At 34.3% G+C, this 22,806-nt stretch overlaps 5 protein-coding genes across 14 annotated transcripts; 3 read left to right on the forward strand and 2 right to left on the reverse strand.

Moving 5' to 3' along the window:
• The first annotated feature begins 1,835 nt into the window (after window positions 1-1,835).
• Window positions 1,836-9,262, forward strand: LOC117603888 (ABC transporter G family member 23). 2 transcript variants are annotated; one of them, XM_034323451.2, is made up of 12 exons: window positions 1,836-2,325; window positions 6,176-6,386; window positions 6,501-6,771; window positions 6,859-7,281; window positions 7,361-7,447; window positions 7,521-7,633; window positions 7,752-8,137; window positions 8,229-8,344; window positions 8,419-8,489; window positions 8,548-8,636; window positions 8,710-8,886; window positions 8,961-9,262. In XM_034323451.2, the coding sequence occupies exons 2-12, from the start codon at window positions 6,178-6,180 to the stop codon at window positions 9,260-9,262; spliced, it is 2,244 nt and encodes a 747-aa protein (XP_034179342.1). In that variant the 5' UTR covers window positions 1,836-2,325; window positions 6,176-6,177. The 2 variants fall into 2 exon arrangements, with proteins under 2 accessions (XP_034179342.1, XP_034179341.1); XM_034323450.2 differs by lacking the exon at window positions 1,836-2,325 and adding an exon at window positions 5,596-5,728.
• Ercc1 (DNA excision repair protein Ercc1) lies at window positions 2,486-15,378 on the reverse strand. 7 transcript variants are annotated; one of them, XM_076690886.1, is made up of 7 exons: window positions 15,239-15,378; window positions 10,823-10,945; window positions 10,638-10,747; window positions 10,382-10,576; window positions 10,130-10,315; window positions 9,895-10,053; window positions 2,486-9,238 (listed from the first exon to the last, which is right to left on the reverse strand). In XM_076690886.1, exons 2-7 carry the CDS (start codon window positions 10,884-10,886, stop codon window positions 9,233-9,235), a joined length of 720 nt encoding a protein of 239 aa, XP_076547001.1. In that variant the 5' UTR covers window positions 10,887-10,945; window positions 15,239-15,378; the 3' UTR covers window positions 2,486-9,232. The 7 variants fall into 7 exon arrangements, with proteins under 7 accessions (XP_076547001.1, XP_034179370.1, XP_034179371.1 ...); XM_034323479.2 differs by having other exon boundaries at window positions 2,486-10,053; XM_034323480.2 differs by lacking the exon at window positions 15,239-15,378 and adding an exon at window positions 11,387-11,504 and having other exon boundaries at window positions 2,486-10,053.
• On the forward strand, window positions 11,294-14,255 carry LOC117603890 (STAM-binding protein-like A). 2 transcript variants are annotated; one of them, XM_034323459.2, is made up of 8 exons: window positions 11,294-11,488; window positions 11,591-11,689; window positions 11,772-11,993; window positions 12,066-12,248; window positions 12,327-12,630; window positions 12,716-12,828; window positions 12,906-13,008; window positions 13,084-14,255. In XM_034323459.2, the coding sequence occupies exons 1-8, from the start codon at window positions 11,346-11,348 to the stop codon at window positions 13,147-13,149; spliced, it is 1,233 nt and encodes a 410-aa protein (XP_034179350.1). In that variant the 5' UTR covers window positions 11,294-11,345; the 3' UTR covers window positions 13,150-14,255. The 2 variants fall into 2 exon arrangements, with proteins under 2 accessions (XP_034179350.1, XP_034179349.1); XM_034323458.2 differs by having other exon boundaries at window positions 12,324-12,630; window positions 13,084-14,254.
• A 32-nt stretch (window positions 15,379-15,410) lies between the features above and the next one.
• LOC117603894 (uncharacterized) lies at window positions 15,411-20,947 on the forward strand. Of its 2 annotated transcripts, none has more exons than XM_034323467.2 (8): window positions 15,411-15,546; window positions 18,415-18,586; window positions 18,856-18,999; window positions 19,363-19,566; window positions 19,639-19,854; window positions 19,935-20,187; window positions 20,261-20,333; window positions 20,398-20,947. In XM_034323467.2, exons 2-8 carry the CDS (start codon window positions 18,541-18,543, stop codon window positions 20,401-20,403), a joined length of 942 nt encoding a protein of 313 aa, XP_034179358.2. In that variant the 5' UTR covers window positions 15,411-15,546; window positions 18,415-18,540; the 3' UTR covers window positions 20,404-20,947. The 2 variants fall into 2 exon arrangements, with proteins under 2 accessions (XP_034179358.2, XP_034179357.2); XM_034323466.2 differs by lacking the exon at window positions 15,411-15,546 and adding an exon at window positions 16,906-17,046.
• A 51-nt stretch (window positions 20,948-20,998) lies between these two features.
• Window positions 20,999-22,465, reverse strand: Cisd2 (CDGSH iron sulfur domain 2). Its single transcript, XM_034323484.2, has 4 exons — window positions 22,304-22,465; window positions 22,036-22,130; window positions 21,704-21,820; window positions 20,999-21,474 (listed from the first exon to the last, which is right to left on the reverse strand). The coding sequence occupies exons 1-4, from the start codon at window positions 22,398-22,400 to the stop codon at window positions 21,385-21,387; spliced, it is 399 nt and encodes a 132-aa protein (XP_034179375.1). The 5' UTR covers window positions 22,401-22,465; the 3' UTR covers window positions 20,999-21,384.
• Between the last annotated feature and the right edge of the window lie 341 nt (window positions 22,466-22,806).

A 22,806-nucleotide genomic window follows, 5' to 3' on the forward strand; every position in this document is an offset into this window, starting at 1 on the left:
ATATTGATTTATCTATGTTGCCTCAATAAAAAGGAATCTCGTAACGCAAATATTAATCGCTTATTCGAATGTAAATTTTTAACGAACCGATCAGACGATCTGACGATTTACTTAATCTTACTTTCCAGGACTATTATTGCGGAGGCGACATTAGCGAGCGATTCTTCGGAATAACCGTGTTTATGCATCTCGTTAATACGTGTGGCTTCCTCGACTCAGGTACAAAGTAACGCCGATATTCAGTGGCTCGATGTTCATCTATAACTGCAAGGTTTTGTTGTCGTTTGTCATTAGAATATTGAAATGAAGCATCAATAACAAGTATGAATTGCATGTTCATCAACATCTAAATATACACGGATAGTGCATTTATTTGACGAAATAAATGTTTTCATTCCAATTCCACTTGATACGTGATCTATAAAACAGAGAAGAAGAAAGTTAGGCTTTATATATTAATTTGAATGAAATTAAAATGAATGAAGAAAAACCAGATAACACGTGTGCTCTAGGAATTATGAAATTTAATTGTTACCTTTATTTCCTCGTAACTAATTTGAATAATTGTTACGTATAATCTTTGTAACTTCATAAATCCATTTTCAGTAATTAGGTGTTATTAAGCGCATGACGCAAGAGCAAGGTACACCAGTTTCCTAAGACAATAAATAATTAAATCGTTGTAATATATTTCTAAAAATGTTACAGGTTTCAAAAATAGTATTACCTTTTCTATTAACACATTAATTATTAAAGAGACCAGCTGTGAAAAAATGCCTCCATCAATCGCGGAGTGTACGAAAATCTATAAAAAATAAGAAACATAGTTTAGTAACAAAAGTTGGCAAATCATTAACACGATTTCTATTTCAATTTCACCCGAGTATACAATACGTTCGTACTTCCTAACTGGTCTTTCGTTTTGAAATTGTATCGTTTTCTGTTTACGGAGAAGCGAATGCTCGAATTCGCCTCGGTGATTTCAATGCTTGGGAAGAGAACTCCACTTGCACGATTTATAAAATCAACGCGCGCTATCATGCTAAATATTCACGAATTATACATAATTAATAATCCTTTTAGAACCAACAGATTCACCGAGGACCCATTCACCGTGGAATCGGGCTCTAAAAAGAAGAAAAATATCGAATCATTCCCCGAAATCCTGTGTTTCTGCAGAGTCATGCTTATCGAGTCTCGTAAACCTCAGCTTGATCAAAGAGAAAGCAATCAGCTTTACTCTGGCCGGTTTCAAGAATCTCCACCGATGGCGGGTCATTAAAGGTTTCCTTGGAGAATCCCATCCAACTGACGCAAATGAGGAACACAAAACTAAAAAACCGCTGTAATAATCCTGTCAAGGATCAAGCTTGAGAACTCGACTAAGTTCGTACGCAGGAAAGGAGCTGGTAGAAAAGATCCTGGAGAACCATTTCAACCTGTAACAAAAGAATGAAGATATAATCTCTGCGAAAGTGATTGTAATCATTTAATCCCCAATGGTGGAAGTTGGATCAATGGCATTCAATTATACTAATATACCATTTGTTCCAATATATAATTACCACCTATCTATGAAAATTAATTTGAATTTTACATACTTATACCACCCCCTATGCTATGTACTCCTTTACATCCAGTTTCTTAACTATCCTGTAATTGATTTCATTTTTAACAGTGCATCAGTTTTTCATACATATCTTAGATATAATTGCTCGCAAAAAGAATGAATTTTCGCAGAAATATCGCATCCACGCACTCGCGTTATAGACTATATGTATCTATAATAGCCCGGCCAGTTTTGCCCCCACTAGCAAACTGGTCTCGGCCCGTTCTCGAGTCGGCTTCGACAGATTGCACAAGCGTTTGATTCTCCATCCTGCAGCCGACCGAGTCAGTTCACAGTGGAATCGCGACCAGACTTCTGTCGTCGCGACGCTCGTTTCCTGGTTACCGTTTCGCGATTCCCGTCTTTCCTCCGCGTCCTTCCACAGGATCCTCCTTCGACATCTGGGAGAAGCGTCTTCGAAGAAGTCTCGTGGTCGGTGATAAAAGACGCAGCTTCCGGGAGGATCCTCGAGGGAGATCTGCAAAGGGTGAACAATCATTACGTGCTCCAATTGATATTTAGCCGGTTGATTCAATAATTAAGGCGAAGACGGTGGTGAAATTTGTCTGACAACTATGGATATGGGAATAACATTGGTGAACGATCGAACCGTGCGATGTAACTGATTTACAGTTATCGAGCAAACTGGTGGATACTTTGTTGTTAACAAAGGAAGCTGATCGCGAGAGGATCGTCGTCGTTGGAACAGGGTGCAGGTTAGTGAACGTGAGAAGAGTCTGGAAGATGAAAACGAAGGTGTTTGGGTGATCATTAAGTGAATTAATTATGACGATGGGGGTGGTTTGAGTTTCCTGGAGGAAAATTCCAATCGAAGGGGTTTCTTTTGTTTGGAGATCAAGTATTATGAGAAAAAGATAGTTTTATATTTGTGGATAATTATTAAAGATCGTTTTAGAATCACCATATGTTTTTGCTTTTCTTTCGATTACATCCAACATTAAGGACGATGTAAGAATAAAGAAATATTGACGTAAAACTTTCTTACTCAGGAGAAACGGAGAATCATTGCAATAATTGTTTATATTCACGCAACGTACGAGATTATTTCATAAAAACAAAACTAAAATGAACATTTTTTAATGCTTAAATTCAAAGCATGTCGAAATTCTTGTTTTTAATGTCGAAAGTATCAAAATGAAGTAACAGGTATCAGAGACTAGATCATTATGTAATTTCTTTCTCACTGATCGATATATAGAAGGAATAATTAACAAAAATATTTCATTCACAAACAGCTATTACCTCCAATGGTCATTTGAAAGTTATCAAGATTACTTTAGTCAAGAACGCCATTAAATTGATTATCATACTTCATTAGCCATTCACTTAAGTTTGGAAGATTCTTTCCTCATCGAGAAATATCTACAATCAACAGTTTCACTAATTAGTCTTGAATTAAATAACATTCAATTTCCGTAAACAAACTTAAGCAAATCAACGAGAATTTACAAAAGAATTCATTCACGATTAATAAATCATTCGCTGAAGAAAAATTCCACGGAAGAATATCATTGTTCGAGATCTTGTATGCAGAAACAAGAATCAAGAACGATGATCGTGACCTGATTTCCTGGACATCATGGAGTTTTACGATCATTATCATTCATAGATACATCGATCCTCCGCGAGGAATTTCAAGAACGTTAGAAGATTCATCCACCGAAACTTCCTACTGTTATTTTGTAATTTAATTAGAAACAATTGACGCGTCAACGAGATCAAGATAATTACCGATCAAGGATATATCTCGCGTGTGTAGATGAAAATAAGAGTATTCCACGTGTTTACGCGATGTGCATTCGAAAATGCAAATCGATCAAGACGATCCGGTCGTTTTTTCCTTCTTTGAAAAATCCTCGTCGTAGCGGTGGATAAAAAATATTTTGCAAACGCTACAAGTAATGTCGGAGAACGATTTCGTTGCGTTGGTGTTTAATTCAAGGATATCCGGATCCGAGGCTTATGAAAACTTGAAATGGTCAGTGTTGAAATCGTTTTGAAAACAGAGGATTGAATTCGTTCGTGTTGGAGCTCTCTTTGTTAATATAAAAAAGATAAGCCGGGGAAATTAAATTCTCTTATTTCTTTTGTATTATTCTACTTTCATTCTGGATCATTTAAAAATTTCACGAGACCGAACCTTCGAAACCCGATAACACATTTCACTCGGTTTCACAAGGATTTCTCCCGGTGTCTTTTGTTTCTTTACGAGAGCCGACTGATTGCGAAAGATGAGTCTATCTAAGGTTACGTCTAATCACTTTCCATTCCTTAGGACTTTCGCGTGTTTACAGATGAATCGTGACTTTTTCAATGAACTTGTACGTACACCTCGGCCTCCAATATCCGAGGAAATCGAGGACACTTGTTAATCAGTTCTCGATCGATCTATTTTTACCAATTAATATTTGCCTAATCATTTTCTAGATGTTTTTTCCTACTATTTTGTTATTCAACGTCTCATAATGATTACTGAAAATGGTTTTGTTCTCGTTACGTGTATAAAATGTTACATACTAGTTTCTGTAATAATGGTAAAAAGCGTATGCTTAAGATGCACGTTAACTCGATTCGTAAAAAGTTTGCACGAAACGTATTCAGATCGTGGATATTTGCATTTAATCAGATCGAGTATTGCATAAGCTTAAAACGAGGCTGGTATAAGTTATAAATCTGTATAGCACGTGGAATTATTTATGATAAATTGCAGTGAAATTGAATAGCTTTTAAAATATCCAAGCGACAGGAAAAGAAAAATTCAACGAAGATTTAAATATGTTAATCTATTCGTCGAATGTTTCAAATCTTTCGTAGGGACACATTCGATTTCAAAACTTAATGAACGATCAATTTATCCAAATTGTTACGTAACAAGGACAAACCCATATTTCGAAATTTATGAATATTTAATCCATAGAAAAATACGTCCGATTGCACAAGAAAACGCATTACTCACTCTCTATAAATTCACCTTTCGTTACATGACCGCAACGTTTCTCTTTGACCAAAAAAACGAAAATATCCCTTTCATCCAAAATAAAAACAACAGCTGCTTAAAAATTATGCGAATCAAGTTTCTGTTTTGTCTGTTTAGTAAATATGTATATAGACCGTGGTTGCAAAACGCGTTTGTTTAATTTCGATTACTTAAAACGAGGTCAGTTGTAATAAGTTACACATCCGTAGTGTCGACATTACTTCTCGCGACCGACAGTCATCACATATTATTAAAAAAGAAAATAATAATAGAATCTGCTAATACTCTAATTATTCCGGAAAGTTGACTTTTGAAAAAATCACAGAAAATCACGTAGATGCAATAGTGACCCAAATTTAATCGTTCTTTTGAAAAGAGATTATGTGTCCCTGAAGGGTCCATTCGACCCGACTGGCACGTCTCGCGTGTCCGGTTTCTCGGCCGTAATTGCGCAACAAGGTCGGACGATTTTTATTTGAAAAAACGAAAGCGAAGGATATGGAAAAAGATCGAAAGGGTCGGTTTTTGAAGCGCCAAAGAGCTCCGGATAGTCGCGGGTAAATTGAACGCTCTGATCGGAACGAAAGCCGATTGCACGTGTTCGAAACCACCTCGCTCGGTTGGCCTGCAGCAGCCGGAGATAGGTGAGAGTTTGTTACAACGTTACATCACTGACGAATCGCACGCGACGCCATCGATTACGTATAAACAAGTCCTTTCGTTCGCTCCGGGTTCTTTGAAATAATTTGGGGTCACCCTATTCTTTAAGAGCAGGTTTATGTACGATAATTTTGGCAAAATGATCTTATCAGACTTATGAGATTCTATGTAATATTTTTGGAAAAATTGACGTCATTTGTCTGATGTTCTTTTTATGCAAGATTTGCGGAAGAATCGACGTCACCTTTTTTTATGGTTGAAAATATAGAAGAGTGAATTTATGATAATTTCTGTCTTTTTTTAAAACTGCTGTTATGTAAGATTTTCAGAAAAACCTGAACTTCCAGAAAGATATTCCTAACATTTTTCTAAGAAACAGAGCTTTCGTTGAAGAACAAATCACGATGATTCAACTATGAAAGTTCCTTTAAATATGCGACGTAAATCAAGAAATAGCTACGGTGCGAGTACTTTTACCAAGTCATTACCTCTTGCTCACCTGTCGTTTCAACTAGGAAGTATCTAAAATCTCTGTCGATGAATTTAAATGTCCAGTCTAATAAAAACGTGCTATTATTCCCAACATCTTAACAATCATCGATGCAGTAAAAAGGATCTCTTGTTTTTTAACCCGGTAAACAGAGATCAGTCATTAATCGTTTCTACAGAAATGTAAATTCTTTAACGCAAAGACGTGGATGAGCAAAAAGTAGTAAAATAATTAGCAAGTATGTTCATGAATGTTGCGTATGAAGATCTTCTTTTTTCTCCATCATCGATAACAACATGATTGTTAATTTTGCAAAAAATGTTTGACATTTTCAAGCAGACTGACGTTATTCAAATACAATGCGCAACATTTATGAATCACTTTCACGGGAATATGAATTTCTTTTTCCCATTTTTAGACATGGAAACTGCCAGTAGCCCGCCGGTCGTACCGGCAGCATCCTTGGAACTAAAAACAAGAAGAGCACAGTTCCAAACACAGGTTTCGACTTTGGATACCAAACGAAAACAAGCGATATACGTGAGGAGAGCTTTCAAGAAATATGGCCCAAAGAGCAACCCCAATGTCATTCTAGATGGGCTGAACATGACGGTGCCGAAAGGCACCATGTAAGTTCTGTTTAAAATATTTTACCTAATCATTAATATTCTATTCTATAACCCTAAGCTTATTTCATTGATGGTATCTCAAAGCCTTTAACATTAAATTAATATTTCCTACAGATACGGCCTGCTCGGGGCAAGTGGTTGTGGAAAGACTACGTTGCTCTCTTGCATCGTGGGTCGAAGACGTTTGAACTCTGGAGAGATCTGGGTCCTGGGTGGTCGACCAGGATCGAAAGGATCCGGTGTACCGGGTCCACGGGTTGGTTACATGCCGCAAGAGATTGCGTTGTACGGAGAATTTTCCATAAGAGAGACCTTCATTTATTTCGGCTGGTGTGCTGGAATGACGACGCAACAAGTGGATGGAAAATTAGAATTTCTCATCAAGGTGGACGATACTAAACCCTTGTTAATTTCCAAACTTTTTTTTTAAAGATGATCAAGAATATTTGTTCATACAAACCTTTTGAAACAGTTCTTGCAGCTGCCATCAGAAAATCGTTTGGTGAAGAACTTATCCGGTGGTCAACAGAGAAGGGTGTCCTTTGCGGTAGCACTTGTGGCCGATCCAGAATTGTTAATCTTAGACGAACCCACCGTGGGCGTGGATCCTGTTCTACGTCAAAGCATCTGGGATCACCTGGTCCAGGTGACGAAAGACGGGAATAAGACTATCATCATCACTACTCACTATATCGAGGAGACGAGGCAGGCTGGTATCATCGGTCTGATGAGGAGCGGTAAATTGTTGGCCGAAGAGTCACCGGCAAGATTAATGGAAATGCTGAACGTGGATAGTCTAGAGGCTGTGTTCTTGAAGCTCAGCAAACGACAGAACATGGGTCTTCGAAGAAGAAGCAGCATCCTTAGCAGCGTCACTGGCGTCCCTCCAGAAGTTGTACGATATTTCTTTTATAACAATGATACCCTTGAAAAATGATGAAATTGTTTTGTAAGTATGATTGATTGTTACTCAGGATGCAGATGACGAGATGAGCGGTGAATTTGGTGATAACGTCAGTCTTTCTAGTCGAAGAAGAAGCGTTGCCGTCGACGATGGAATTGTAATTTTTCATTTTTCTTATTTCAATGTATTCCTCATTGGGTGAATTTGTGTGCAAGCATTTTGATGAACAGGTGCCAGAGCTACCGCCGGAAGAGAAAGGTCCCTCGAAAATCCAGATGATCGATCCTCAGCACATGAAGGCACTCGTATGGAAGAATTTCCTGTGGATGTGGCGAAACGTAGGGTAGGTATAAATTAAATTGACGTAATATAAAGTTAACAAATGAAAGCAATACCAAACTTAACTGTACTCCTAAATTGATTAGAAAAGAAGCTACACGTCTGATGCTCATTCTTTTCAGAATAATGTTATTCATCATCGGTCTTCCGGTCGTCCAGATCATTCTATTCTGTATTTCTATCGGGAAAGATCCAAAGGGCTTAAATATAGCAATAGTGAACCACGAGCTGAACAATAGTATGGACCCTTGTATACCAACAGATGGATGTAACTGGTCTCTGTTAAGCTGTCGGTTCTTAAAACATCTAGAGGATCGGTCGATAGACCTTATATCGTATAAGAATGAAATGGAAGCTAGAGAAGCTGTTGAAAACGGCAATGCTTGGGGTGCCATAACTTTTCCATCCAATTACTCTGATTCTCTTTGGGCGAGATTCGAGGAAGGCAAGGATGTGGCTGAATGGGATGTCACGTACTCGACCATGGAGATAGTCATGGATATGTCCAGTGAGTTTATCGAAACATAAATGTCTTTCGTCAATTATATCAATTCTTGATTCTTTTACAAAATATTATATTTCTTGTAATCTTTCTTCAGACCAGCAGATCGGCCAACTTCTTCAGAGGGATTTTTATATATCGTATCAGAACTTCGCTCGCGAAGTGACGGTAGCTTGTAATTACAGCAAAAAATACGCGAATATACCGGTGGAAGTAAGTCGAGCGATTGTACAGAAGAACTGTAATTATTAATGACAATTTGTAATAACATGTTTTTCAATGTACAGTTCGAACAGCCGATCTACGGTCCTCTGGAGCCCAATTTCACAGATTTCGCCGCACCTGGAATCATTTTAACGTGAGCATCTGAACGCGAATGGTAAATGTAATTTGTGTAATAACAATGTGTATTACAGGATCCTTTTCTTCTTATCGGTCGCTCTAACTTCTGGTGCCATGTTGTTAGAAAGAAACGAGGGTCTCCTCGAAAGGAGTTTAGTCTCTGGTAATTAAGAGTTATCATCAAGTAGGAACATTTCATCAGAATACCAATATACTTATTGATTTTCCATCGACAGGTCTTACTGGACCAGAAATCCTTTTCGCTCAAGTTATAACTCAATTCGTAGTAATGGTAGGGCAAACAGTGATGGTTCTAATATGTGCGTTTGTGGTGTTCAACATTACATGTGAGGGTAACATTGGTTGGATCACCACGTTGACTGTTCTAACTGGGCTGTGTGGAATGTGTTTCGGTAAGGACGTTGTTCATAAAAATAATCATGATCTAATCCTTTAAAAAGATTATCCTGTAACATGAATTTTTTAGGATTCGTTATTGCTTGTGCCTGCGACAACGAAAGGAGTGCCACTTATATGGCAATGGGTTCTTTCCTACCCATCGTGATGCTGTGTGGAATAATTTGGCCCATCGAAGGAATGCATACTGTATTAAAATGCATTAGCTTCGTCCTCCCTCTTACGAAGAGCACAGAGTCAATGAGAGCTATGCTAGCTAGGGGATGGTCAATTTCGAATTCCACCGTCTACAATGGTTTCATTTCCACATTCATCTGGATATGCATCTTCATGACTCTCTCGTTACTGCTGCTTAAATTTAAAAAGGGATAAAAATTCTTCCCGAGTTATAGATTGAACTGCATGATTAGCTGTTATTTGAGAAAATTATTCTATTAAACAGACTGTATAATGTCGAAACTATTCGACTAATTTACTGTATTTTGGAGTAAGAGTGAATGAAACTGCATCATAGATGATGCAATGTACGTTTTTGCTCAATACAATTGTATTTATTACATCAACTACCGTGGTGTCACGGGATCGTGATGGTATTATTTGTACAGTGCAGACATAAGTAGATGATAAATTAAACCTATAGCTATGCAATCTTTATTCATTATAATAATTTTTTAATTAATATTGTACTATAAGTAGAGTTATAGTATTTTTTTTTTATGAGCTTATAATAAATATTATGTATATAGGAATGTATGTACTAAATAATTAGTGAATAATTACTAGTTTGCTGTTTGTACATGTAAATGGAAGAAAGGACAAATAGGGACAAGATACTTTAATAAATAGCAATGTATAAACAAAACTATAAAAAGGTTGTATTTATAATACAGTGAGATCTATCTCATAAAAAATATCGTTTATAAATATTATTTTATGTACATTATTAATGCTATTTATAGTTAATTTACTTATTTTGAAGAACGTAAAAATTGTTCATGTAATACCTTATGAATTCGTTCTGCCTTCTGTATTCCAATACCTGGACAAAGAGCCAATGTATTTGGTTGTGTTTTTATCAAATTACTTAAAGTACCAAAAGTTGATAACAAAGTTGTAGCATCTGTTTTATTAACTGATCTTATTGTTGTCAAAGCATTAACCAACTGAAAAATTACAGAAAAATTCTTCAATTAATAAAAAAATATCCTTAATATTTTAAAAAATGTACTACATGTATACCTTCTGATATGGTGCTGAATCACTACGCTCCATAATTGCATCAGGTGGTTTATTCTCATAAATCTTGTATGTTTCAATAATTCTTCCAGCATCTTCTGCATTCCATGCTAACATTAATGTCAAATCAGCAAGAATACAAACCCTTGTTAAATGTTTCAAAGCATGATGAGGATCTGCCACATCTACCTATTTTTTCAATATATATAAATTCTTGTTAAACAAGTACAACATAATAAAAATGATAAAAATAACCTGAACTAAAAGCACTCTCAGATTATACATGCTTCCCAAAGATTTCAGACGTTCATGGATATAGTCTGGATTAAGTTGATGGTACCGTATTGATAAGAAGAGAGCACAACTGGTTTTTCCCATTACATAGTCTGGTATAATTTCTGAGTACTCCCAAGGAACATTTGTTATATATTTCAACAATGGATTGCCTTTCTAAAAAACAATTGCTATTTGTAAAATATTATTAAAAATACAAAGACTCTTATTAACATACCTGTTTGAAATTGACTATAACTGTATTAAACTTTGAAGGACCCTTAGTCCTGGAAGGTCCAGGCATTTCTTCTTTAAAAAATTCAGATTTCTTTAATTCGGTAGATGCAGCTGTATGAAATATTAATATTTTGATTCTTAGTGCATATAAGTATTAACATAGTCATATATTAATATGTAACTCACATGGAAAAGAATCAATTTTTGATTGTTTAGAAGTAGAAACATCATTATCATTTTCTTCTTCCATTGTATCTATATTTTTGAATCCTGATTACTGATTCTCCAATCACACAAGTTATACAGGAACTGCAAATGATCATATATATATCATTATACCATATAACATCATATACATACATTTCTATGCATACTATCTGTGATTTTTTGTTATAATCCTTTATCTAATTTATCTAATCAGCAAGAATAAAAACTCTACTATCAGTAAATATTCCAACAAGTAGTAGTACTTTTTATATTTCTATTGGTAACACTGACAATTGACAACATCTAATGACATATTAACTTGACACATTTTTATAATCAAGTGCCTTGTTATTTTTATTATATATATTTTTGAAAGCATGTTATGGCTAAAATGGGATAAATATTCATGTGTATTTTAAAGCTTACACAAATCAATAGCAGTAAATCTTAGTAAATGTAACTGAAAATTAATATATACTTAAGTCATAACCTAAACTTTTTAATGAACAAGGAAAAGTCAGAAACTAAAGTCATGAAACATACTCCTTGGAAGGATGTTGGTATAACAGATCCTCGAACACGTTTAAAGTCTCTTTCTGATCATGCTTCCAATGTAGAAATAGACCGTAACATTCGACCACACAGGTATTCAACTTTTGTCAAAATAATATACAAATTTCTATCATATAACTTCCTATTATTATGTCAACTGACAATCTTAATATCATACGTTTCTTTTATTCTCAGGTATTATCGTTCTGGTGTAGAGATGATTAGAATGGCAGACATGTACATGAAAGAAGATGGTCTTGAATATGCATACTTTTTGTATGTTAAATTCATAACGTAAGATATATTTCCAATTTCTCTATGCGGTACTTAATACAAAGTAATTTAGTGAATTTGATAAAGGTATCTATTGCAACAGGATTTTTGTTGAGAAAATAAGAAGTCATCCACAATATCATACAGTACCAATAAAAGACAAGGAACAGAATCAAGAAACTTTACGTAAAGTAATTCCTAAAGCTGAAGAGCTAAAGAAACAATTATTAGAGCAATACCAAGTAGAATTAAATAAATACTTAGCAGATGTAAAGGAAAGAGAAAGAATTGAGAAAGAAAGATTAAAACAAGAGGAACTGGAAAAGTAATATATAATATTTTAGATATTGTTGTATAATACTTAGATAGTATTTACATATATGAATTGTTCGTTTAGGTTGAAAGAAGAGGAGGAAAGAAAGAACAAACAAGCTGCATTGGCAGCTGTTAAAGCAGCAAAAGCTGCTATGAGTACAATTCTATCATCTCCTGAAGAAAATAAACTTAAAGTAGTTCCTAGTCTACCAAAATCATTAAGTCCCGATAAAGCAGCAGTTAGTGCTGATATATCCAAGGGAAAGTTAGTATAAAAAAATTATTCAGTTTTTATAGAATTTTATGAAAAACATAAAATTATAAAATTTATATTTTTCAGAAGAATGCCTACTATAGATCGTTCAACAAAGCCCTCGATGCTTATGAGCGATAGTTTTACTTTACGTGATGTCGTGTTGCCAACTAAATTAATGCGTAGTTTTCTCTTGTTGGCTTTCGCTAATACCGCAAATAATAAGGAAACCTGTGGTATTCTAGCAGGCAAATTAGAACGAAATAAATTAGTAGTTACGCATTTATTAATTCCTGAACAAACTGGGTCTCCAGATTCCTGTCTAACACATAACGAAGAAGATATATTTGATTACCAGGATCAACATAACTTAATAACCCTTGGTTGGATACACGTATGTAACTACTCTATTACTTAAAAAATGCAGAAAATTGGAGTTAAGAGAATATGACAATAGAAAAGATAATTGTACTTCACAGACGCATCCAACGCAGACTGCATTTCTGTCTAGTGTTGATCTTCATACACATTGTTCATATCAACTTATGATGGCAGAAGCAATAGCCATTGTTTGTGCACCAAAATATGACGAGTAAGTTGAAAATATAAATTTGAAGTAGCATTTACTCTGGCTAATAAAATTTATCTCTATCTTCCCTTTTGTCTTAGGACAGGACTTTTTATTTTAACTCCAGAATATGGATTAGATTTTATTGCTAATTGTAGAGAAACAGGGTTTCATCCCCACCCGACTGAACCACCGTTGTACACGGTAATTATTATCTAGATAAATATAATACGCATATGTATTATTTGTTGTATACATTGAGAAATACTTTCTTTTCAGAAAGCAAAGCACTGTAAATTAGATGTAAATGCAGCCTTAGAAGTAGTGGACTTAAGAAGAAAATGACATCTTTCGGAAACATGCATATACATATGTGTATACATACATATGTATACCTTGTACAGGAAATTGTACATGTAACTGTGCAATGCAAAAAATTAAGCGAAAACAGTAAAAGATTACAAATACTTTTGCTTGAATATCACGTGAATGCAAAAAAGTAAATGTAATTTAACATTTCTGAAGTGTTCAATATTTTTCTGACAGAGCATTTAAACAATTAGCTGCATTTCTAACTAGTACCGTGTGTTTAAAATTATATCAATATAATAATTTCATAGAAAAAAGTTTGTTAATTACAAATAAAACAATTCAGTATTTAAATATATCTAGTAATTATCGTAAATTTCTTATCGATTCAGTCGAGCTACACCTCGAGATAGAAAATAAAGGTACATGTTCAATCAAAAAATTTGAATAAACGTGGTGGAGTGTAAAATCTGTCTATACATTTACGTGCCTTTCATGAAGAAAGATAATAGTGTTCATAACGTCATGCTGATTACATCAAGTATGTCCAATCAACGATTGTAGACACTGCACATTCATTCAATAAGACCGTTTCATTACGTAAAATCGTAATTGAGGAATCAATAAATGCATTGACCTATTATGCTAGTCATAACTTAATAAACAAAGCTTTTTATGAAATTGATTGATATTCCAGAATTAGTGTATCAAATTATGTGATGCTTTGTTGTGTCTTCTTTTCAGTATAATTCTGTACTTTCAAATTGTACGGTACAATTAGATGCTGTGTGTTAATACCCATGTAAAAGGTTTTTACCTGATGCAGCTTTTGTAGGTTTAGAAATTCATTCAAGCGCGTTCCTATACAGGATCATGTTTGTCTTAAATGTGCAATATTTTGTATGTGTGATCTTAAAATCTTAGTAGTAACTTTCTACGATTTAATATGTAACAATCAGCTTTCGTTGTAATTAAAAACATTTTAAATACTAAACGTCCGAAAAATAATTTATTACAACATTGGCTGATCTAGATTCGTACAAAAGCAATGGTACACCTGAATGCTATAATTATAATTAGTAAATGAATACATGTGTTGGCGAACGATTTATAAAGAATGAATAAAATCATCGATTAATTTATCATAAAAATCTTTTGTTATTTATATTACAAATATTAATAAATATTTCTTTTTCTGTGATTATTATTATTATATCGTACACTGTACGAAAGCATTCCGTTCAAAAGCATTATTCACTCGTGAGAGTATAATAAAACTGGAATCGTTTACAAAGAATTAAAAAAAGACGAAACTATTCAAGCCCACTGCACGGAATTCAAAAGAGAATCCATTGTAAGTACTAAGCGAGTACCTCGTGAGAATGCTTCTCGCCATTCACCTCTCTTCGCGTATATCGAATTACCTTCGTTGAAGGGTTTCGCGCTTTGCAGGGTTTTATCGACGGCAGGGTCAATCTATTTTTACGTGACGGCTTATGTGTTCTTCGTTTCAACGCTTGCTGGGCAAGCATAAATCACGGTACGCGTAAGCATTCTCTTTATACAAGATCCTTCGGCCACGCAACTTTCGCTACGTCTTCCTTATTCGTTGCTTTTTCGTTTATTAACATTTAATGATTACCAAACACTAATTATTGAAATTATGCAACAACGAAAGCCTCCATTTCAAAATATGACACTAAGCTGAAAACTCGTGATACAAAGTTTAATACTTGTCGCAATATTAGGATAAAAATTTATGCCGTGCTAAAAGTGATATCGCTTTTAACCAACACTAGAAACATGAATTCCAATCAAAAAAGCGGATGATGTCAGCAGCATCCGCTTTTATCTTGTATTCTTGATCGTATCGTTCCCGTGCTTAGCATAAGAAAAGAAAAGGTCTCATGGATCAATTCGCGTTCTCTCAAATAACGTTTATGCAGCATTTTGATTAGGATACTTAGAGTGAAGTAATGAAACAATTTAGTAACTGAATTCTAGGATTCTCAGTATAACACACAGAAGCATCTAACATACTGTACAACTCGAAAATCTTCAAAAATGTAGAATTTAATCAGTTCACGGAGAAAGTAAACGAAATGCAAATACATTAGTCTCCTACCTTTCAAATGGATTCGATGACGTATTAAAAGTCACAAGGTAAAACGCCTGTGACGTGTGCGTTGCCTCCTGTTACGTTGCCTTTAATCTCGTTACCGGTTTTTGCCATTCGATATTGATCTGGTACAAGCCAGCGGGAATTTCAGCATACGTGATTTTATTCCAAGAATGTAGCCAAGCAGTGCGCTTCAAAATGAATAAGAATTAATCTGTGATTATCTTAATCGTCGCGCGTTCATCGAGGGCCCAGAAATTATGTAACGAAATGCCGCGTTAATCGAACGATGCCAGAAACTCGGTACTTCGATGGTAAGCAATTTACAGCGGCTGAAAAATTTTAAAATTTCTTCAGTAAAATTGAAAACACAATGAAATTAGTATTTAGCGACATATGAAACACTTCCGTAAGCTACTGGATAATGTTGCTATACTTAACTTCACAACAGTCGTCAAATTACTCTTATCGTTAACCGAAAGGATTCAATAACTAACGATTGCATCTGTGATTTGCATTTGTATCAACAATGAAAATTAGTCGAGTTGAACTATAATTTAAATTGTCATCGTAGATGTTACAGGAAAGCAGGAAGCCGGTAGGAACAGAAATGATTCGAGCGTTCATGTTCTCCTTATACTTCAAAAAGCGTTTACTTTGTTCTTGCTTCGATCAACGTTGTAGATTGAATACGATTCAAAGCCGTCTTACTTCAAAAATAGTCCGGGAATATGTTACCATTCAACCTGAAACGAAATGGTTTTTCAAATATTGATTTTAACTCTGACTTGATTGTTCTGAGTAATTGTTAAAACTTCTTTATCTGTAAGATTATAACGCTTATGCAAACGAACTTCACATAAGTCAACTGATAAGTGGCTACCAACGAATTACATTGAAAACTTGTTCACTTTGTTTCCTGTTGCCTCTGTAAATGCCGCCCGTTTTTCTAGCCCTCTCTTCGTCGCTTCTTACTATACCATATACCACTTGAAAGCGCGTGGAACGCGCAGTGTGCTGTTGCTCTCAAGGGAAGAAACAACTGACGGTTCGTTCGTTCCTACGTTTTACATATTTCAAAATCATTTGCGTGTTATACAGCGTCCAATATACTGTAGCACGTGTTCGCAGCGTCAAGAGTTATTGAATAACCGTCCGTTCGCTGAAAATCTGCGTTCTATTATTAAAAGAAAAACGAAATATACCTGAAATAGCATTGCGTAAATATTTCAACAGTGTCTATAAGGTAACGATACCTGAAAAGTGTAACTTCTGGTGACGCGTTAAATTGAATTTCATGGTTATTCCACTGACTCATTGGTAAAATCTAAATTTCTTCAAATGTGATCATTCTCTTTGCGCACCTACCGTCGCGGTGACGATTGTGTAATTGCTGGTGATCGATCGGGAGCGGTGTTTATTTCTAAAAACTCGTGCGTCAAAGAAATGCACAAGAAATGTGGTACGCGATCGTTTCACCGAGTAGCGCATAAACGTAGCTGAAAGTTCAAAAGTGAACGGCAAGTGAGACAATATTTTTTTTTGTGTACGAATATTTTTCTCTTACCCTGAAGAGAGAATTGGGATTAATTGTAATGCAATTAATCCTGGGATGCTGTAATACCGTGGAATATCGGTGCAATCGTGGTAAAACCGTGACTTCGCACGTGACGCATCATCCGACGATAGTTTTTCAACTCTTAACACCTTGTCTCCGTTTCCCGGTCTCTATGCTAAATGCATAGCGATTCTTCATCGAAACGGTTACACAAATAGGGAAAAAGTGGAACATTCTACTTTCACGTTCGACGAAGGTATGCACTTTTAGAGCGTGTATTATACGTTAAGAATTAGGTTAATTCTTCGATTTACATCGATTCATCGTCGACCAGGATCCTGCATATTTTCCTTTATTTAAAATTGATGAAATAACTGCACCTGCAAAATGTAAACGTTTCACTTGAATGTAATTCCATGAAAGATACTCGAGCATCTTACCTGTATTGTTGGCTTGATCATTTAACAGGTATGATAAAAACTAACGTGATAATCGTTGGATAATTCCGTGCGCAATTATGGTGATCTTTGTATTCAGTGAAATGTAAAACATATCTCAGAAAGAAAAAAAATTTTATATAAAAGTAATATGAATAATTAATTAATTTTCTTCTTTGTTTTAGAAGATTTTCATTTTCTTTTTATTGCCGTTTTTGCACTTGAACTTTATCATCACATTAAAGTATATTATTAGGAATTGTTCAAATTATTATTTAAGTGCTTCTCGCATGTCATGTTATTGTAGTAATGAGCGTGTATGCACATCTGGTAATTATACAAATTTCTTACCGCATTACGAATGAGGTTTCACGAAAATGCATGTCGTATCAATAGTACGTGAATTCCTGCTAAAGTAATCATCTTTCTTGACTAGTAATTGTTGGATCTTCAGAAAAAGCTCAACCAGTGTTTCCTGTAAGAACATCGACAACCGTTTTCACAGAATCCTGATACCTGTGCATTCTTGTAAATTGTAGGATTTCTTGTAAATTGAAATGTTTTTAAAAAAAAATGTTAAAAAAGAGTTTAGTAAGAAATTACTAAATTGTGAACGCTTTTACTTTAAATAAACACAAATTCGAATTACCTGTGGATGGCGGCCATCTTGGTTGCGAACTTAAAACGAAAAACTTAAATAATAACCAAATAGCTTGATTGATACATTACCAGTTCAACAAATGATAGGTGTCAAGTTTGAATTACGGTGGAATAATCGATCGTTTCATTTTTTACCTCTTTTTAAAAATAGAACTCGCTTTTTGCATTTAATCTTTACATTTCAACTTCACCCACGCTCAAAGACCGCCATACTTGTTGAATGAAAAAACAGAGTAGATGGCGCTGTTTTTCAAATGTTAGGCAAAAATTCAAATTTTAAATATAACGGAATTTCTGCCTACATTGAAGGGAATATAAATAAAATTAGTCGTCGCATTAATTATCTGATTGAAAAATCAGATAATTTACATTAATGATATGTATAAATTATTTAATCGTCGATTATATTGAAACAGCAAAGTACAATTGCAAGTGTATTTATCATTTGCCTAGTTTATCTAAGATAACAGATAAAAGCAGTAAATGGTGGGGAGTACTAAAATTGATAATTATGATCTTGATTTCAGAATTGATATTTCGCTGCGCGATAGAAGTGCGAAGTGATAATAATTGAAACAAAGATACGTGTGCAGAATTTCGGAAAGGTTCGGCGGATTTCTGTCGCGAGGAAAGATAGAAAGAAGCGAAGGAAGATGTTTCAATGGCCATTGATTGTTGTATTAGTGGTTTCGATGTTTGGTAAGGTGGAAGTCCATGAATATTTATTATCGGAGATAAAATAAACGTGCACTTAAACGTGATTAAATACTTAGATAAACGTATTGTCTGATTTTTCAACAAAAAAACCAACCGTGGATTCGTGGAAAAGTATACAAAGTGAATTTCCAAAGCGACTGTATTTAAAATTATTTTCGTTGATACGTTTTATTTTTACGTTCAGAAAAATTCTTTTTTATTACAACAGGTGTTATTTTAAAAATAATTTTAATAATTATTAATACTGACAGATGGCAGAGTATGTCCTGCAGTGCAAAAGGGACACGACAATGGCGATAACCATGATGTTACCAAAGGAAATAACGTCACCATCGATTTAAATAATAATGTTAATAACACGACCGAATCCTCGAACACGATGGAGGATAAAAAGGGTGAGTAACATGGTAGAATTTTTTAATGCTTTGATCCTTTGGGTTCGCCTCAACTCCCCCTTCGTACTTCAAGGGCATAGAGAGTCAATATTCTTTGCGCGTATCGATCAGTATGATTACCGTGGGAATGCATCGAATGTTTCGTCATTTTTTTAAATATACAGGAAGTCTAAACGGAACCGGAAGCTTGGTGCCTTTGAAGAGGTCGACAAAAGAGCAGGGCCGGCCCTGAGATTTCGGGGGTCTGAGGCGGGCCCCTTCACATATATGACATAAAAAAAGTACCTGAAATAAAATTTATAAAATTAACATTAAAGCTTATATAACTAATTTAGATTTGCATTACTCTTCTTGCATTCTTAGACGCAAAATCGTCAATTAAGCATTTACCGGTCTTACGGGAGCCCTTGGGGGCCCCTATAAAAGAGTCACCATCCAATGCGACGAAAACTATCGAGGATAGAAAACATGATTGTAATACAACAAAGGAAGTAACAGATATGATTTATTGCAATGTCAGTCCACCAGACGACGATGCAATTATTGAACAAAACTTAAACACAACAGGTATGCGGCTAAGAACGTTGATAAATCAAAGATAATACCCTACGCGAAGATTAAATCATGTTTATTTTTTAGAGTCTCCAAGTACCACAATTGCTGCAAACAATAAGACTGAAGCGAGCACCGAATCTCGGGTAACAAAAGTTACTCCTCAGGAGAGCAATGAAAAAGAAAGTGGGAAGAAAACCTTGGAAACTGTCGTGCCATTAAATCATTCAGAAACCACAGATAAAATATCTTACGACGTTGTATCCACGGAACCAAATCATTCTATCCATACCAATGAACCGGGTAAAGAAATAATTTTGATTTAGTAATTTATGAAAGAATGCGGTTACTTTAAAATAACATACATACGTTTGGTGCTATAGAAGTTTCAGGTACCACTTCAAAGCAGGATATCAATACAAGTGAAGCCTCGGTTAGTTCAGTAGCACCTCTACAGACAGATAGCACAGCTATAGATACACAATCTAAAGATGTTATTGCAGCAGTGAAGTCGAGTGATAAGGATAATAATAAACCTATGCCCTCAGGACTCATAGCGCTAGTTACCGCCATAAGTTTCGCTGTAGCAATCGCGACTGTATACATTGGCATGATCATCTGGAGACGATATATTGAGTCAGTATAAAATTCAATGACAAAGTTTATTATTTCACGCAGACAGTTGCTTTTATTAAATAATTTATTTTAGATATCGATACGGTCACCGGGAGTTACTCGTGAATGAACTAGAATTTGATACTAATGATTTGCGTCATTTTGAAGTAAGTACGTTAGAGGTCACTTAAATTATAACATGTCGTTTAATATTAATTTATACTGTTATAGCTGTGATTCTAAAAGAGTCATAACCCGCGTAGGAAGAAGAAGTAATTGATCCACGGCCGGTCAAGGTTTATATAAGCTATAACTATTAAAGATTCATTGATCTGTGATACTAAGGACATGCATCGCGTCTGACAGTCAACAAACCAAATCTATTTGGATAATGTTATACATTTCTTGTAATGTAACTGTTTTATATGCATTATGTATACACCCGGTCTTTTCAAGCTATCGGTCGTTTTTCCCCTCCTCCTGTAGAAATTAATATAGCATTAATGTGCTGTTATTTATATTTTTTCATAATTATAATGCGCAGATCGTTGAATAAATTACTAGTACTATTACTATAAGTATTAATTTAACAATTTCAGAAAGCAGTATGGGTGCTAGAATAATGTTAGTAAATCCATATTTCTTATTGTTTTATAGTATTCAGAATTGTTGAAAATGTGTATGTTTGTTTTTCATTTTTTTTTTTTCTGCCTTTGTATTACCTACATATAAAACATATGTAAATATCACTAGTTAAATAAATCGATGGATTATTTTTTTATTCAAACTGTTTTTATTTTAGTATGTAAATAAGTCTAATTAAGATAAAATAATAAAGTACACTTTTCCAAGGAATTATATTAATTATTCATAAAAATTATGCATATAAAAAGTAATATCGATTACATACATTTCGTATATCACAACATACTCGGTTATTGACGAAAATCATTTTCGCAACGATATATTTATTCATATCTTTGTTAAATCACATTTTAAAAAATAGTTATAAGTAACAAACATTTATTTTGCATCCTGCTTTATATATTATACTCTTTATGGTTTTCAACATTTATCTACATTAATATTTTTTGTATATTTTTGTTTTCTATGAAATATCTACAATGCTGGTGGCAGAAATATTTGTTCTTGGTTATTAATGACACTGTATCTGGCAAGTATGCAATATAATTACAGTTTTATTATGCTCATCACCCATTAATCTTTCTTTTTTGTAACTACAAGAGGTCCCACATTATCGTTTGTTTGTTCATTATGACGTCCATGAGAGCCATCACAGTATGGCCACTGAAAAGAACAACATTTTTACTCATGATTAATTATTACAATACTTAAATGTATCACTTTATTATTATTTCCACTGTATATAAATACAGCTAATATTCACAGGACCATATGGTTGCATAACACGTGTCTGATGATCTTATTCTTGGATACAGTTAATGTAGGTCAGTTAAAAGATCAATTTAAAATCATAACATTAGGTATATTAAAAATAAGAAATTGTTGAACTTACATTTTCAGATTTCCAGCAACGACAAAATACAGCTTTTTCAGTTATATCTTCTACATCAATAGAGTCTACCACCTTATTTACATCTTTTTTAATACAATGATTTACACGTCCGCATCCCTGAAAATATGATTTGCATATTTATTTAATGCATCTTTCAAAAATTTATTCAAAATTAATAGCTATGTTAAATTTGTGAAAGGAAGGCAATAATCATCGGATAAGAATTTGAATCAACAACGTTATGTAATGAACGGAGAAAAAAGTAAAAATCTATCGTAATATGCTATCTTAGCGGCCTTGATGATTTTGTAACAGGTACATGGAATACTTACTGCTCCTCTAGCTAAAGGACAAAATGCTTTATAGGACATATAACCGATGCCAGCTAACATCGCAGTCGGTGGAATCAAAGCGAACCAGTCTCGTACTAAATAAAAACACACAATTATTGTAATCTCATAGGATGCATAACATTCCTCCGTAGAAAGTGGCACTGTATCAATTTGCAGTGTCATGCTTTAAACTTTGTCTTTAAAAATTATTTAACATAACTGTCGTCAGCTATTAAATATATTACAAGTAAAATGTTTAATTTCTTACTTCCAAGTCGAAACCATCCTCCTATAGAATCCGGAATAGGTAATCCAGCTAAATAATTAGGGATGGACACTTTAACGAGATGTGAGACTGGCTCCATGTTTGCAGTTACTACTGATCTAGTCAAGCAGGGAACTAAAGTGTTTCGAATGAAAACCACTTTGAATTTTATATATTCCAAGAATCGATTAGCATTTCCAAATCGTGAAAGAAAGTTTGAAATTAACACACACACGTATGTACATTTACATGGTCACGTGCAAGATAAGAAATATGATAAATATTATTATTTGTTGTATTTATTACTGATTAGAAAATGATTGTAACTTTAAATGAGAAACTATCAATTACATATTGTTCTATTCCAAAGTTTTTTAACACAATATTATTTCTTATTACACATAAAATATCCATTTCTTTTATTAATCTTTAGTTTTTAATATTAAAAAAGTATTGCTATGCATTTTTTAATTTGTATATTTCCAATAGCATTGTTGCCGGCAGAT

Source organism: Osmia lignaria, chromosome 11 (assembly GCF_051020975.1).
Source record: "Osmia lignaria lignaria isolate PbOS001 chromosome 11, iyOsmLign1, whole genome shotgun sequence".
Classification (NCBI taxonomy): Eukaryota; Metazoa; Arthropoda; class Insecta; order Hymenoptera; family Megachilidae; genus Osmia; species Osmia lignaria.

Coding starts and splice junctions, on each gene's coding strand:
- LOC117603890 (XM_034323458.2), top strand. CDS start 11,346: ATGAACAAGGAAAAGTCAGAAACTAAAGTCATGAAACATACTCCTTGG. Junction 11,690..11,771: donor TTGTATGTTAAATTCATAAC/GTAAGATATATT, acceptor CTATTGCAACAG/GATTTTTGTTGAGAAAATAA. Junction 12,829..12,905: donor TGTGCACCAAAATATGACGA/GTAAGTTGAAAA, acceptor CTTTTGTCTTAG/GACAGGACTTTTTATTTTAA.
- LOC117603894 (XM_034323467.2), top strand. CDS start 18,541: ATGTTTCAATGGCCATTGATTGTTGTATTAGTGGTTTCGATGTTTG. Junction 19,000..19,362: donor CACGATGGAGGATAAAAAGG/GTGAGTAACATG, acceptor TTGCATTCTTAG/ACGCAAAATCGTCAATTAAG. Junction 19,855..19,934: donor TATCCATACCAATGAACCGG/GTAAAGAAATAA, acceptor TTGGTGCTATAG/AAGTTTCAGGTACCACTTCA.
- Cisd2 (XM_034323484.2), bottom strand. CDS start 22,400: ATGGAGCCAGTCTCACATCTCGTTAAAGTGTCCATCCCTAATTATTTA. Junction 22,131..22,303: donor AGGATGGTTTCGACTTGGAA/GTAAGAAATTAA, acceptor GTTTTTATTTAG/TACGAGACTGGTTCGCTTTG. Junction 21,821..22,035: donor GTCCTTTAGCTAGAGGAGCA/GTAAGTATTCCA, acceptor TCATATTTTCAG/GGATGCGGACGTGTAAATCA.
- LOC117603888 (XM_034323450.2), top strand. CDS start 5,683: ATGAAAGTTCCTTTAAATATGCGACGTAAATCAAGAAATAGCTACG. Junction 7,282..7,360: donor CTGGCGTCCCTCCAGAAGTT/GTACGATATTTC, acceptor ATTGTTACTCAG/GATGCAGATGACGAGATGAG. Junction 7,448..7,520: donor TTGCCGTCGACGATGGAATT/GTAATTTTTCAT, acceptor TTTGATGAACAG/GTGCCAGAGCTACCGCCGGA.
- Ercc1 (XM_034323479.2), bottom strand. CDS start 10,886: ATGGAAGAAGAAAATGATAATGATGTTTCTACTTCTAAACAATCAAAA. Junction 10,577..10,637: donor TTATAGTCAATTTCAAACAG/GTATGTTAATAA, acceptor ATTGTTTTTTAG/AAAGGCAATCCATTGTTGAA. Junction 10,054..10,129: donor ATTCAGCACCATATCAGAAG/GTATACATGTAG, acceptor GTAATTTTTCAG/TTGGTTAATGCTTTGACAAC.